The 16,655-nt window shown below is 41.8% G+C and overlaps 1 protein-coding gene across 2 annotated transcripts; it reads left to right on the forward strand.

The window, feature by feature from the left end:
* Positions 1-557: 557 nt before the first annotated feature.
* On the forward strand, positions 558-12,042 carry tyk2 (tyrosine kinase 2). 2 transcript variants are annotated; one of them, XM_033644950.2, is made up of 24 exons: positions 558-697; positions 1,225-1,427; positions 1,527-1,647; positions 1,734-1,866; positions 1,962-2,125; positions 3,012-3,387; positions 3,480-3,665; positions 3,985-4,142; positions 4,237-4,357; positions 4,446-4,629; positions 4,772-4,878; positions 5,434-5,601; positions 5,738-5,825; positions 6,082-6,209; positions 6,600-6,735; positions 8,064-8,215; positions 8,316-8,466; positions 8,546-8,637; positions 8,721-8,910; positions 9,263-9,381; positions 10,772-10,944; positions 11,030-11,147; positions 11,260-11,370; positions 11,463-12,042. In XM_033644950.2, the coding sequence occupies exons 2-24, from the start codon at positions 1,235-1,237 to the stop codon at positions 11,604-11,606; spliced, it is 3,513 nt and encodes a 1,170-aa protein (XP_033500841.1). In that variant the 5' UTR covers positions 558-697; positions 1,225-1,234; the 3' UTR covers positions 11,607-12,042. The 2 variants fall into 2 exon arrangements, with proteins under 2 accessions (XP_033500841.1, XP_033500842.1); XM_033644951.2 differs by having other exon boundaries at positions 589-725.
* Positions 12,043-16,655: the final 4,613 nt, after the last annotated feature.

Below are 16,655 nucleotides of genomic sequence, written 5' to 3' on the forward strand. Positions count from 1 at the left end.
GGTGACCAAAAATGGGGACGGTACAGCACGGTTCCATTGGTACTATCCACAACTTTTCACAGTGGAAACAGCAAAAAAGCGCACTAAACTGACTGAACTGAACTAAAACTGAATATTGCTCAGTGGAAACGAGGCTTACATGTGTGCCTAATTCACATCCTTTGCTCTGTATGTTATCTCATGCTCTGTAAGGTGACCGTGGGCGCTTTGGAAGGTGGCAAATGTATCATTATCATTATCATTATTAGTTTTTGGACTGTAAAAAGTGGAGGAGCATAAGCAGTCCCCCCCCCGTAAATTACGCCCCTGTGAATAACACAGCAGGCTGCTTCTCCACTGTGCTACTGGTAGCCTACTTCAGTAAATAGCTGCAGTACTTCCTCCACCTTTATAGCATAGTCCCAGCTGACGAGGCATCATTGTATCACCATACATGTCAACACTCTTATTGCAGGCGTTTATTTTGAAAGATCAGCCCATGGGTGCGTGCGCGCGCGCGCATGCCCGCTGCAGGGAGTGACCATGTTGGTTTCAGGAAACCAGCGGTCTGTCGGTCTGTCGTCGCTCGCAGTTCACTAGAACTCAAGAGTAGGAGGCGAAGGGGGAAATACGTCCACAAGATAATGAAGCCTGACTCTCACTTCGTGTCACCGCCTTAGGGTTTTACGCAACTCCGTCAAAAGCTCGACGTTAAACGGTAAGACACTTCGTTGTCACACACGTTGGTAAGTTTCACGGTTATGTTTATAGTCATGTTTACATGTTTATCTGTAATGGTGTCGGTACACTGTGTGTGAGGGCGCGTGTGTGTTTGGGACACTCTGTGACGCAGTCGGTGTGTGTGTTTTATATATTTTCTATTTAAGAATATATCTGCTGTTGTGCTTTATGGTGCTGTGCAGTCTTGCGTGATGTAAACAACTAAAACGAGGAATTACCCCCGGAAGGCCCTTTAACAAATTGATTATCTGACATATTTTTAGGATTTTTGTTTTACATTTGTTGTCATTTGTTAACCTATCATGTTAGTTTTTTTAACTGAACAGTGTAATATAGAAAATACCGAATATGTGACTACAAAAAAGCGCAAGGTGTCGTTGTGTAATTGCTCTGACGTTTGTGTTTACGTAGGCCTTAGTGGGTACGTGCCTTAATGCAGTGCATCAACCTATCAATCATACACTATACTAATATGTGGGTCTTTACTCTGTGCGTGTGTGTCAGTGATTTGGCTATGCCCACCATGTCCAGAAGTGGGTGGTCCAAGCGTTCAAGGCAAGGGGCATTCCCAGGCCTGCCCGACCCCCCTCAGGGTCCGGGCATTCATGTCTACTTGTTCTGCTCAAAGGAAGGTGAAAGATATTTGTCTCACACAAGCGGAGGAGTCACAGCAGAGGACTTGTGCATCTCAGCGGCAGAGGCAGTAGGTGAGAGTGAAGCAATAGACCGTCAGACAGCAAAAATGAAAGTATGGAGTTTACTTTCATGTGGTATTTTGGTAACACCCATGTGTATTAATCCCACAGGGATAACTCCTCTGTGCCATGTATTGTTTGCGCTGTACAACCCGCAGTCACGGTGCTGGTACAGTCCAAACCATGACTTCAATCCAGACAACTCCAGCCTCGTTCTTCACTACTGTATGAGGTCAGTGTAACGCTGAATCAAGAAGGAAGTAAGATGGAAACACGCTGGGATCATTCACACTATTTGTCATCTCTCCTTGTACCTAGGTTTTACTTTCGGAATTGGCACGGGCTGAATCAGAAGGAGCCAACTGTGTCTCGATATTCTCTCAGATCTGGGACAAATCAGGGCGGCTCCCCACTGCTTGAAATCGCATCCTTACAATACTTATTCTCCCAGGTTGGTGTTTTCCATGTATGGATGGAGCGCACATTTTTTTGTTGTGTTCACAATACCTAAGTACCTAACCTCTTTACTTCTAATGTCTCCAAAAGGCTAAATATGAGTTTGTGAACGAAGTAATACAGATGGAAGACCTTCAGTCGGTGGAGGATATAAGTCGCTTCAAAAATGAAAGCTTGGGGATGGCCGTGCTTCAACTCTCTCACCAGGCATTGCAAACAGGTTGCACCTTACAAGAAGTTGCTGAAAAAGTCAGGTAATTACTTTGGGTGGATATGGTACAATGAAATAGTGAATAATGATTATGTGCACTTAAAGAGATACTTTACTCACAAAATGACCATTTATAGATCAGTTATTCATGCTGTGTTACCTTGAATTCATGAAGCAAACATTTTGGTTAACGAAGAATCCAAAAACGTCAAACACTGTTGATTAATTGAAGTAAACGGGAACTCGGATAAACAGCAGCGAAACTGTATCAAAACATTTGTTTACCATCTCTCACACAGCTCGTGCAGGACAATCCAAGTCTCCTTTATCTGGTCCCATGCTCAGTACTTCCAAAACAGGTTGCATTGCCTTGCCTTCAGCCCTTTCTAACCAGGACTAAAAGTAAAAGCATAGATAAGTTTCACTATGAGTCCCAGTCCGAAAGGTCTGAAAACAAGGCAATGCAACCTGTTTTGGAGGCAGTGAACATGAGACTCGGTAAAGGACACTTAGATTGTACTGCATGAGTTGTGTTAAAGTTTGTTAACATACGTTTTCATAGAGTTTTGCTGTTGTTAAACCTGTTGACTTCAATTAATCAACAATGTTTGCCGTTTTTGGATTCTTCGTTCACGTTTTCTTTGCAAATTCAAGGTAACACAGCATGAATAACTGATCAATAAATGGGCATTTTGTGGGTCTATAGATTTGTAAATTCATCAACAAATATGTTAATTGCCTATATTAATTAGAATATGTTTTGATGATAATATATATTTATTTATCTCATTATAATTAGGTTGTTTGTTGTACTGTTTCTGTCCTATTTCCTGCCATGACAATCCAATTTCTCCATTGGATTATCGAAGCTTCTGGTCTACTTTAATTACTGCTTCCAGGTAACGTCTAAATATCTCGTTTTCTTTCAGCTTCTCACACTGCATACCGAGGACTTTTGCCAAACAGATTTCCAAAGACAACTTCCTGACAAAAATCAGGATGCGGCGGGTGTTTGCAGAGTTTGTGCGGAAATTCCAGCACACCGTGGACAAGGGACAACTAGGTGCCCATGAGATCATGTATAAGTACATCTCTACTCTTGAACACTTGGCACCACGTTTTGGTACGGAGACCTTCCCAGTATCCCACCTGGAACTGAGAGAGGACGGGGATGAAAGCAGCTCTTACTCCAACACCACCCACGCAGAGGGTGCCTCGAAAGATAACTTCAGAATGCCTGCCACACACGAGATAATGGTGTCTGGCACCAAGGGGATTCAGTGGAGAAAGGTGTCCGCTCAGAAGGTCAGAATTTCAAGCCTCTGATGGTCTAATTCTTTGGTTTGTTGTGTATTTTTCTAGTGTGGACATTTTGTTCATTCAGTCTCTTTACCCAGGCGCAGGCAAACAGTTACCTCAGGAATGACTACATGAACTACATGAAGAAAACAAAACAACAGTCCAGCCAACCGAATGCAAACACTCCTAATAAATGGACCTCCTTCTGTGATTTCCCTGAAATAACTCACATAGCCATCACCGGAGATACTGTGTGCATTAGCACTCAGGACAATCACTGCATGGTGAGAGTACTTGTTTATCCTTTTATGTAAAAGCTGCAGTACATTAATTTAATTGGTTAATGTGCTTGTGCTGCATTAGTCCAATTGATATGCTGTCTATTAGTCATTCCACTGATCAGATTGTTCAGTCTATAAAGAGTCTGAATATACTGTACAGTTTATGCCTAGGTACTCATATATTCTCCATTTCTATATGTTGATGACTGTAAGAGCTTTGGGTTTTGGTACGCTTTGGGCTTTTATTATGTTTTGAATTTGTATGTGTCTGTAGGTGGGAGCTCTGATTGTAAGCTAGTGGTGTTTGTGTATGTGTATGTAGGAGGTTCAGATGAACTCCAGCCAGGAGGCCCGTTCCTTCATCTCCCTCCTAGATGGATACAACCGACTGACTGCGTTCGCCCACCACTATCTTTGTCATGAAGTGGCTCCCCCAAGGGTAGTGCTGAGTGTAGCAAATGGACTGCATGGACCTATGCAGTGAGTTTTCTCCTCATACACATGCACATACAGACACAAGAGCAGGCTATAGAGGAACACAGCGTGTTATATCATAACTCTGGTGTGCTTCCAGTGATGATTTTGTGCTGCTGAAGCTGAAAAAGGAAGCAGCAGCAGAGGAGGGAGCTTTCCTCGTACGTTGGAGTGCCGTGGACTATCACCGCATCATCCTGGCTGTCCTGAGCAAAAATGGGGTAAGTCACCACCCACGCTCCGCTGTTGAGATTATTGCGATGCAGTGACAGTGAAAACTTGTGCACTTGTGTTTATTGTGGCTCACAGAATGGATCAAAGCCGAGCCACAAGCAGTTTCGGATACACCACAAGGGTTCGATGTTCTCTCTGGAGGGATGGGACCGAGAATTCCCCAGCATGAAGGAGCTGGCAGAAAGCCTCAAGACCTATGTTCTCAAGTCTGGTCCAGACAGTTTCACTGTCAAAAAATGCTGTTTGCCAAAACAAGCAGGTTTGTATTCACCGGGCTTTTTAATTCAAGACACATATTGCTGCTTTATGTGAAAATCTTCCGGTGTATTTTGAAGTTACTCACTGTTGTGGTATAATTAGATCCTAACATAGGGTTGTCTATGTGTGTTTCTGTGCTGTAGAGCTATCCAACCTTCTGGTGATGAGGCAGGGTGCTCACACAGACTCCTTGTCCCTAAACATGGCCCAAGTACGCTTTCACCAGATCAAGGAAAAAGACATCATACAGGTGATAGAGTCCGACTTTCTACCTGGTTTATCCCACTAGAGCCATTTTCTCATATGAACACTGGACAATGTTAAGGCGAGGGCTGGTGCCTGGGCAAAGCATACAGGAGGCAGGACATGACGCTGATTACACCGCAGTCACGTAGCTGGATCATAATTTGGTCATAAACAACTTAGTCTTTTGCAGTTCCTTGAATTTGTCTGACAGTTTCTGCTTTGGAACTTTCTGACAGAAGCTCCCAAATCTGGTGTCATCTCTCCAGACATTTCCGTTGCCATCTTTGTGTAAATGATCTTTGCATGATAGAAACATCATCAACACGCCCACTCGTTTGCTGGAAATTCTCTGGCAAATGACTTGCTCTATTCACACATGGGCTCAATTGTAAAGTACACAGACTTTGTACTTGGGAGCTGGCAGGATAAAGTCTACTAAATGTCTGATCCAAGTGATTTCAACAACTGCCTTCTCACGTACAGCTCCCCTGGGTAATTTCTAGGTAATTTCATGTTTGCAGGTCTGTGACTGAATAGTGAGTGTTTTGTTTATGAGCAGGAACAGCATCTGGGCCGCGGAACCAGAACAAACATCTACTCAGGACGTCTGCTGGTGCGTGGTGGAGAACATGAGGATGATGACGAGTTCAACAACAACTCCGCTGACCGCAAAGGGATCCAAGTGGTTCTCAAGATTCTAGACCAAAGTGATAAAGATATTGATATAGTAAGCCCTGTTATCTTTAATAGCTGTAATGGTAACCAACACTCAAAATAATAACAGTGGTAGCACGTATATTAACATTTATTACCATCTTAACTCTCAATGTGTCTGATCTTTGCTCTCCTTTTGTCTTTCTCAGGGATTTTTGGAAACCGCAAGTCTCATGAGCCAGGTGTCCCACAGGCACCTGGTGTTTGTACATGGCATGTCAGTCAAAGGATCTGAAAGTAAGAGCAAGAACACTTTTCACCTTCACAAACTCAGGTTTAACTTTTAGCTGCGTTACTTCCTCGTTTGCTACTTCCCCATCACACACATGTTCTGTGTCAACAGCCAATTTATGATTCCTGTACCAAGTGAACCATGACGCAAATGCAAAACCAGTCTCAAACCAGTCTATTTTAAAAGTGGTGCTACCTATTTACATTTTGTTGTTTGCTATATCATATATTGGACCCATCAGATGTGTTTCTGTCTTTACAGACATCATGGTGGAAGAATTTGTGGAGTTTGGGCCTTTGGATGTTTTCCTTCGCCGAGAAAAGGCCTCAGTGACACCTCAGTGGAAATTCATTGTTGCAAAACAACTTGCGAGTGCCCTCAATTATCTTGTGAGTTCAAACCCTACTTTGTTTTTTTGTTGTATGCCACAAATTATAATTCAATACAATTCACTTCCCTGACCACAAAGCAAAGTGGACATTAAAGTGAAGTAAGACAACTGTTGTACAAGTCATCTCCAGATAGTCTTAGACCTTACAATCAGCCTCTGTAAGCCAGTGGGTCAGAGAAACATGTAGAAGCTTTCCAACTGGACACCAATTCATAAGTCTGAGCCTCAGGCAGGAAATGATATAATCTTTTATCAGACTAAATGTTACATGCTGCAAGTGCATTTCTTTTTTGCTTGATGACTATCAGCGTTAATAGTTTGTGTTAACTTTATTTTAATACTCCGCATCCCAAAAGAGTTGATGCCATTACCATTTTCATCATTGTAGGAGACGAAACGGCTGGTTCATGGAAACGTCTGTGCCAGGAACATTCTGGTGGCGAGGCGTGGTCTGGAGCAAGGCACTACTCCTTTTGTCAAGCTGAGCGACCCAGGGATCGCCCTGAGCGTCCTTTCACGTGAAGGTCAGTATGAGAAACTTCACCACTTAACTCAAACTCTTAATTGACTTCAATTTACAAGACAGTCTCAGTCAGCTTCAGATGTTCTGTATTTTCTGTTCTCTTCTGTCTTATTTTAATCAGATTTAGGAAACAGGAAACTTCAACCAGACCATTTCCTGTGACTTATTTCCTGTTGTCTTGCAGTTTTATCTCGCAATGTGTCATTCAAAGAGTAGGTTCAGTATTTTTTAACCTAGGCCCTATTTTCTTCTGTTTTATGTCTAACTGACTAATGGGAAAAACATTTTTTTAAACATCCAGTATTGAGCCAGACAGCTTCAGATGGCAGCGATGAAACAGGATGCAATGTAACCATTCAGGGCATGTTTCACCATCAATTTACATCCACTAAAACTGCTTGTTTTTGCCTGTGATATGTTCAGATTATTATTTTAAAGATACATAAAGTATCCATACAGAGATAGACATTTTTGTGAAAGCGTAAGGTTGTTTTGGTCTAACCAGAAACAGCCTCAAAATCACTATCGCCAAACCCACCAGACTCCATTTAAATAAACTGTAATTTAATCATAGTAAAACACTCCTTAGTCACTTATTCACAGAAACAAACTAACACTCAAAAAAGCCATCTTGGGACATATTTCCACTGTTCTAACAATTACCAACTCTGGTTTAGTAGAAATAAACACTTTCTTCACCCACTTAGATGTGACAGTATGCTGGCTCTATACACACTCTAATAAGTGTTTATTTAAATGTAGTCTGGTGGAGGTGGTGATGGTGATTTCAGCGCTATTTCTGGTTAAACAAAAAGGATGTTAATCTTGTACAAAAAGGTAAGGTTTCTCTGCATGGATACTTCCCATAAGCTAATATAATGATCTGAGCCTGCCAGTGCTTGTTTTGAGGCTGCCGGCTGCAATCCTCTCCCTCAATACTGGACCTGTTTCAAAAATTGATGTTCCCATTAGTCACTTAGACACAAAACATAGCAAAATAGGGTCCAGGTTGAAAAATACCAAAGTAGCCCTTGGCTGTCAGAAAAAAAGACTCCCCATCAAAAAGCTCAGATGTGTTTTCAACCATCCTGACTAGTTTTCTCTGCAGTCTGTGACCTGATATCATTAATTTTTTGTGTCTGCTGAGGTCATTCAATATAAAAGCAGAGCAACAGTTTCCAACACTTGCTCAGTTTCCTCAAACTAAATTCTACTGTTCTTCCTCAACAAAGTTTAACCAGAGCACCCACAGCCTGAGATCACCTCAACATGTTACATGTTAATACATCATTTCAACATCATTTCAATTATCCCTGTTCTGTACTGCAGAGCGTCTTGAGCGCATCCCATGGATTGCCCCTGAGTGTGTTGAAAGCGGTGCATCCATTGGCAACGCTGCTGACCAGTGGAGCTTTGGCATCACCCTGCTTGAAATCTGCAACAATGGCGATCTTCCCATGAGTGGCAGCACGCTGTCTGAAGTAAGCTCTTTATTTTTCTTCAGCCACAAGCTGCAACTGCCCATTTTTTCCATCTGACTTCGAACTGTAACACCGTAACCTTTCCCTCCACCCTGAACAGAAAGAGCGCTTTTTTCAGCAAAAGGGCCGTTTAGCTGAGCCATCCTCACAGGAGCTGGCCAGTTTCATCAGCATGTGTTTGACCTACGAGCCCGTGGAGAGGCCTTCGTTCCGCACTGTGCTCAGGGAGCTCACCGAAATCATGATCAAGAGTGAGTCACCTTTTATTTCTGTTTTGCTTTCATCCTTTCTCAGTGCATTTGATAATGTGTGTTTTTTTTCTGCACTCAGATCCTGATATATCCCCCAGCGAAACTCTCCCTGACACAGACCCTAGCATATTCCATAAACGGTACCTGAAAAAGATGCGGGACTTAGGAGAGGTGAGTTGTAACACCACATCACCTTTTGTCTTCTTTCTCCTGCGTGTTAGAATGTAACCCACTGCTCATTGTTCTGTCTGCAGGGACACTTTGGGAAGGTGACTCTCTACTTGTATGACCCGACCAATGATGGGACAGGAGAACGTGTGGCAGTGAAGGCTTTGAAACAGGAAAACGGTCATGTGCCTGAGGGCTGGATGAAGGAGATTGAGATCCTGAAGTCCCTCTATCACTGCAACATTGTCAAGTACAAGGGCTGTTGTACTGAGCTGGGTGAGTCCTCAGCTGTCATCTGCCTATCTCAGATATGATTATTGAGATATACGGCAACATACAGCATCTGCATGTGCAAAGGAGTGCTTGCTCAGTGTTCTTTTTTAGCTTGGAGTGTTCAGTGGATGATTCAGGGAATCGATTTTTGGTTCCTGCTGTTCCTCTGTAAATACTGAAAAAATCTATTCGAAGTGCAGCACCGTTTCCCTTGTTTGTCAATATTTTGAGTTTTCGATACACAGCAGGCTGAGCGCCACAGCCCTTTCAGCACCAGGATAGACAACAGGTCATTCTTGCCTTTGAAAAGTAATGGAAATAGGGTGATGAAAGCAGTTCCATTGTCCATTGACAGGAGGACAAGTGGTGCAGCTGATAATGGAGTACCTTCCCCTGGGGAGTCTGCGAGAGTACCTTCCCAAACGTAAACTGGGAATGCAACAGTGTCTTATGTTTGCTCAGCAGATCTGTCAGGTGAGTTCAGGGGGTCTTCTTAATATTCCTGGTGCTGTGTGCAAACTGCAGAGATGTCTGTTTATGTTCTCCTTCCTTCAGAGGAAGCTGTTTACAGTACACTTGAAATTGCCATGAGTAAATAATGCACCACATTTAGATTTAATTTCATTTTGTTGCACTCCAGGTTTCGGTGTATTGTCATTAATTCATTTCACGTTGAATAGTTTAGTTGCACTCACATTATGTTAAACTGTGTTTTCTGTCAGTAAATAGGAAAGAAATCACTCAGCATGTTGTTGATTGTCGCATCATCTGCATCCTCGTCAGCCAGTCAGTAAATTTCAAGCCTGCCCTGACATTTTAAATTTGTCATTTTATCATTGAATTTACATGTTATTATTTATAATATACTTTATATTAAACAATGCCTTTAACAGAGTACATTATACTTTGTCATGTAAAGTTTAATAAAACTTGGAAGACATTAAGTGGACAAGTGCGGCGCCGAAATTGCATACGAGGCACTACATACCCAATATGTGTACTGTATCAGTCAACATACTGTTGTGTACATAAACAGTAGTATGTATCATTTTGGATATATTGACCTGTAATTACCACGTCAGAGCCTTCCTGTCAGTTGGAGATGTGTAACCATGGTAACCTGTGCAAACCTCAGCTCTACTGGCAATATAAAGATAATTTAATATAAAACATAGTATGTCTAGCAAAATGAAATCTTACAATTACACTCAAATTGAAGCACTATTGACATTACAGAGCGGTCTGTTAAGAACATTTTCATTGACTGCATTGCACTGTGGGATATTTATGCAAGTGTAGTTTCCAGTGTGTGTCAACTGTAGTATTTCACCCAAAATAGTATGCAAATCACGTACTACTGGTTTCATACCAAGGTTTTGGACATACTAAAACATCTCACAAACTGTTTTTGCATATAAATAGCCTGAGAGTATCGAATTTCGGCACAGCATAAGAGCCGGCAGCCATGCTAGCAGCTCTGTGGGGCTGCATCATAAATCCGAATGCCAGCATGCTCACAATGACAATGCTTACAGTGTTTTGAAGGTATGGTTTTTGTCATGTTTGCCATCTTAGTGTGGTATGTTAAAGACGGGGGATCACCAAAGTCAGTAAGATTCATCATCCAGGGAGCATCAATGTCAGCATGAAATGTTATGTCAATCTGTCCAATTGCTGTTAAGATGTTTCAGTCTGGACCAAAGTGGTGGAACGAGCGACTGACAGCTAACTGCTAGAATGGCTAAAAATTATATACTAGAGGAAACTTCAGAAGACTACCAGTTTTTTTGGTTTGAAATCCACATTTTGCCTCACCCTCTCAGTAATTGCATCCACCTTGTATTTCTTTTGCTCTTTTTTAAAGGGTATGGAGTACTTGCACTCGAAGCGATACATCCATCGAGACCTGGCCGCCCGTAATGTTCTAGTGGAAAATGACAATTTGGTAAAGATTGGAGACTTTGGCCTGACCAAATACATCCCTGAAGGCGAGATCTACTATCGTGTCCGTGAGGACGGGGACAGTCCAGTGTTCTGGTGAGTTCATGCAGCACCTAACAGTGTAATTCAATGCTTTGTGCTGTGACTTTGGCCGTTAAACTGTGTTTTCCGTACTGTATAGGTATGCCATTGAGTGCTTGAAGGAGAGCAAGTTTTCCTTTTCCTCTGACATTTGGTCCTTCGGCGTTACATTGTATGAGATCCTGACCCGCTGTGAACATCGCCAAAGCCCTCCGATAGTACGTCAGCACTCCTCTAGCTCAAACCTGCATGTTTTCATGTGAGACTAATGAAGTCAACTTTGAATCCCTGAGTTAAATGTGCAATATACTTGTTTGTATTTTGTTGTAGAAGTTCTTTGAAATGATGGAGGCAACCCAGGGACAGATGACTGTGATGGTACTCATAAAACTGCTGGAGAAACAGCTGCGATTACCTCGTCCCAAAGACTGCCCGCATGAGGTAGCATGCCCATTATATACTATTGACATTTTATTGACTTTATGAGTAGCTGGATATTTTCAAAATTACTTTCTCTTTTCTTTTACCACCAGGTGAAGCTGTTAATGGAGCAGTGCTGGGCTACAGAGCCGGCACAGCGGCCATCATTCAGCGACCTCATCGAAAAGTTTGAGGCTATTCGCCAAACATACAACTGGCAGTCTAATATAAACTTTTCCTTGGCTCAGATTTGCTGATCGGGACTCGGGAAAATCTTCTTGTGTACGTGTCATCACTTCACCACTATAACAACCATATATTACAGTCAGTAATGTGACTCCTGCTGTGCAATGCCTACTGTCTCCATTTACATAGACATCTTTATACTTTTGGTTTCTTTTTGATAGACTGCTGTCTCTCATGTATGATATTAACACGACGATAAACTCAATCAGTGTGAGTTTTTTTACTTGACTGATTAGTTAAACTTTATGAAGAAAGGTGATACCTGGGGCAGAGTGTCAGCTTTTGTCTTTCAAATGTTATAGGTTTGCATATATCACAGTAAGTATTAAGAATTTCTGTAAGGTTGGGAGATAACTATCCTTCATTTTATGTTTTTTTGTACATTGTTTGAGTGTATGTTACCTTTGCCTTCTTGATTTTGTATAAAGCAAAAGAACAAATTGAAAATCTGCGAAGCCATTTTTCACACGCCCTTTTATTAAAGACTGAAACAGATTGATGCACATGTCAAAAAGTGGATGAAACTGTTGTACAGGATGTGAAACAGGGCTACGTCTGTTGCATAAGAGCTCACATAAGCTAAAAGATGTGCTATAACAAGCTTCTTTTTCAGACGGGTCACTGACCTGCGGAACAGTCTGTTCTAATGTGGTGTTGTCTTGCGAAAGATTAAAACATGCCACACACCAGTGCAGTTCTTGGCAATAATGCCCCTACAATCTTGCTGCAGAGCAACACAAAAATCATCAAAAACACTGCTGCCCTGACACTGGACTAATTTGTTCTAATGTTAACCACATAGAGCTAAGGGGGAATGAGACAGGCTAAATTACACAGATGCGTCACAGACCAATAAAGAACCATCTGACACACCTCCCATCCTGTTCGGCTGCACGTTAGGAGCAGCCTAGTGCAACAGACTTATACTGTTTTGCATACAGCTTGAGAAAGACCAAGCCTCATACACCAGGTAGAACCTGATGCATGGACATAGTCTCAACCTTAACACTGCTACAGACATTTGTTCTACATAATCCACTGGACAGAGTTGTCTAGACAGCCACAGTCGTGTTCAATGCAAATTAACAGCTACAGAAGGATCTTTTGTTTTGCCAGTGATGTTCCAACCACACTGTCAACATAACAGACCTGCTGTGAGCGTCGTACTATGTGTTTGAAGGACCAATGGCTAGTGTGAGGAATGTGTCACTGGACAGACCTCAGTGTGGCCACCGTCAGCTGGGACTGTGTGTGCATTGTAGGAACTGTCCAGCCAACTGTATTAAAAATGAGATTATGCAGGGAAACCATGAATGTAGCACATTTCAATACATGCACCAATATCTTAAAAGGATAGTTCAAATTTTTGGAATTAGGTTAGTATAGGGTGTCATACCAACAGTAGGTGTAAATCAGCACACTGCCAGTTTGGAGAAGCAGGCTTGAGTCTGGCATAGAAGCGAAGAAGTGTACTTATTTTAAACACTGTCCTACTTTAAAAAAATATTACCAGATAGCGTGTACTCTATATTGAAAGTATTTTCACTGCTGGTAGCTGCTGGTCTACCACTGCCTCTGTCAGTTAGTTTGCTTGTGTTACTGTGTGTCTTGGCCATTTAAAAGTTTTAGTTCAGTTCAATGAAAGTTACACATTAAAGCCCCTTTCCACTAGGCAGCACGGTATGGTACAGTTTAGTTGAGTATGCTTTTTTTCCCGTTTCCACTGTGACAAGTTGTGGATTGTACCAATGGGGACTGTTTCGTACCGTCCCCATTTTTGGTCACCCGTCTGTGGGATACTAACACATAGCCTAGATCTGGTACTAAAAGGTGGAGCTGTGAGCACTGCAGGATGGCAGAGAGTCACTCTTGCTCAGGCACGAGTTGTGGCTGGTTTTGAGGCTTATGTAACCACTGTACATACCATGGAGAGTTTTACATATTAGTAAACTGTAACTGTTAAATGAAACGATGTTTTGCTGCCTCTTGCATCAGTTGAAAAATAATTAACTGGGCAGACTGCCAGCAACAATTAAGGTGGAACATTTACTTGTAATGTTACTCAGTGCATGAGTTTACAATGTGGATCCATTAGCAAAGCAAAGAAAGTTTGCTCCTTGGTATAACTCTCAAACCCGTAGGTTAAAACAAATATCGCGAAAATTTGAAAGGAATTGGCGATTAACCAAACTGGAAGAATCTCGTTTAATCTGGACAGACAGTCTCAAAACTTATAAGAGGGGCCTCCGCAATGCCAGAGCAAACTATTACTCAGCATTAATAGAAGAAAACAAGAACAACCCCAGGTTTCTTTTCAGCACTGTAGCCAGGCTGACTGAGAGTCAAAGCTCTATTGAGCCTAGTATTCCTTTAGCCCTTAGCAGTAATGATTTTATGAGCTTTTTTAATGACAAAATTCTAACTATTAGAGGCAAAATTCATGACCTCCTGCCCTCAGATGGTAGGCCTACCTATCTAACCTCAAACACAGCTGTAGAATCTAATATATATTTAGATTGCTTCTCCCCAATTTCTCTTCAAGACTTGAGCGCAGTGATTTCTTCATCTAAATCATCAACGTGTCTCTTAGACCCCATCCCAACTAGGCTACTTAAGGAGGTCTTTCCTTTAGTTAACACTCATATATTAGATATGATCAATATATCCCTATTAACAGGCTATGTACCACAGTCTTTTAAGGTAGCTGTAATTAAACCTCTCCTAAAAAAGCCCACCCTGGATCCAGAGGTGTTAGCCAACTATAGACCAATATCTAATCTTCCCTTTATGTCAAAGATCCTTGAGAAAGTAGTCGCAGACCAGCTGTGTGATTTTCTCCAGGATAATAATTTATTTGAGGAATTTCAGTCAGGATTTAGAGTGCATCATAGCACTGAGACAGCACTAGTTAAAATTACAAATGACCTTCTGATTTCTTCAGACAAAGGACTCGTCTCTGTTCTTGTTTTATTAGATCTTAGTGCGGCGTTTGACACAATTGACCATCAAATTCTACTGCAGAGACTGGATCACTTAATTGGCCTAAAAGGTTCTGCACTAAGCTGGTTTAAATCTTATTTATCTGATCGTTTTCAATTTGTTGACGTTCGTAATGAATCATCCTTACGTACCAAAGTTTGTTTTGGAGTTCCGCAAGGTTCTGTACTCGGACCAATCCTATTTACTCTATATATGCTTCCTTTAGGTAACATCATTAGAAATCACTCTATAAATTTCCATTGTTATGCGGATGATACACAGTTGTATTTATCGATGAAGCCAGAAGAAAGTAATCAATTAACTAAACTCCATAACTGCCTTAAAGACATAAAAAATTGGATGAGCACCAATTTCCTGATGTTAAATTCAGACAAAACTGAAGTTATTGTTCTTGGCCCCAAACAACTCAGAGACTCTTTATCTGATGACATAGTTTCTCTAGATGGCATTGCTCTGGCCTCTAGCACTACCGTAAGAAACCTCGGAGTAATATTTGATCAAGATTTGTCTTTTAATTCTCATTTAAAGCAAACCTCACGGACTGCATTTTTTCATCTGCGTAATATTGCAAAAATTAGGCCTATCCTGACCCGAAAAGATGCAGAAAAATTGGTCCACGCTTTTGTTACCTCAAGGCTGGATTACTGTAACTCTCTATTATCAGGTAGCTCTAGTAAGTCCTTAAAAACTCTCCAGCTAATTCAGAATGCAGCAGCACGTGTACTAACAGAAACTAAGAAACGAGATCATATTTCTCCTGTTTTAGCTTCTCTGCACTGGCTCCCTGTAAAATCCCGAATTGAATTTAAAATCCTACTGTTAACTTATAAAGCTCTAAATGGTCAAGCTCCGTCATATCTTAGAGAGCTCATAGTGCCATATTATCCCACCAGAACACTGCGCTCTGAGAACGCAGGGTTACTCGTGGTCCCTAAAGTCTCCAAAAGCAGATCAGGAGCCAGAGCCTTCAGCTATCAGGCTCCTCTCCTGTGGAATCATCTTCCTGTTATGGTCCGGGAGGCAGACACCGTCTCCACATTTAAGACTAGACTTAAGACTTTCCTCTTTGATAAAGCTTATAGTTAGGGCTGGCTCAGGCTTGCCCTGTACCAGCCCCTAGTTAGGCTGACTTAGGCCTAGTCTGCCGGAGGACCCCCCTATAATACACCGGGCTCCCTCTCTCTCCCTCTCTCTCTCTCTCTCTCTCTCTCTCTCATCCTATTACTGCATCTTGCTAACTCGGCCATTCTGGATGTCACTAACTCGGCTTCTTCTCCGGAGCCTTTGTGCTCCACTGTCTCTCAGATTAACTCATACCGCAGCGGTGCCTGGACAGTGTGACGTGTGTGGTTGTGCTGCTGCCGTGGTCCTGCCAGATACCTCCTGCTCCTGCTGCCATCATTAGTCATTAGTCATACTTCTACTGTTATTATACACATATGACTATTGTCACACAAGTATACTGTCAGATATTAATACATACTTTCAACATATTGTACCACAGTAGCCAGAACTATAACTATAATATTATTACTTTCATTAATGTTGTTGTAAGCTACTGTCATTACCTGCATCTCTCTCTCTCTCTCTGTCTCATTGTGTCATATGGATTACTGTTAATTTATTATGCTGATCTGTTCTGTACGACATCTATTGCACGTCTGTCCGTCCTGGAAGAGGGATCCCTCCTCAGTTGCTCTTCCTGAGGTTTCTACCGTTTTTTTTCCCCGTTAAAGGGTTTTTTTTGGGGGAGTTTTTCCTTATCCGCTGTGAGGGTCATAAGGACAGAGGGATGTCGTATGCTGTAAAGCCCTGTGAGGCAAATTGTGATTTGTGATATTGGGCTTTATAAATAAAATTGAATTGAATTGAATTGAATTAGCACACCTAAAATTAAAAAAAAAAATAAAGCCTTGCAGAGCATTGTTCCTGTGGGCTCCGACAACACTAAACCCCTGAGCTTGCCTGAGAAGGACTGAATGCACAAACCTGCTATTTTTAAATATCCCATGGAGAAAGACTCTCACTGCAGCCTGTTCTATTTTGTTCTGAAAATGTCA

Source organism: Epinephelus lanceolatus, chromosome 18 (genome assembly GCF_041903045.1).
Source record: "Epinephelus lanceolatus isolate andai-2023 chromosome 18, ASM4190304v1, whole genome shotgun sequence".
Taxonomy (NCBI): domain Eukaryota; kingdom Metazoa; phylum Chordata; class Actinopteri; order Perciformes; family Serranidae; genus Epinephelus; species Epinephelus lanceolatus.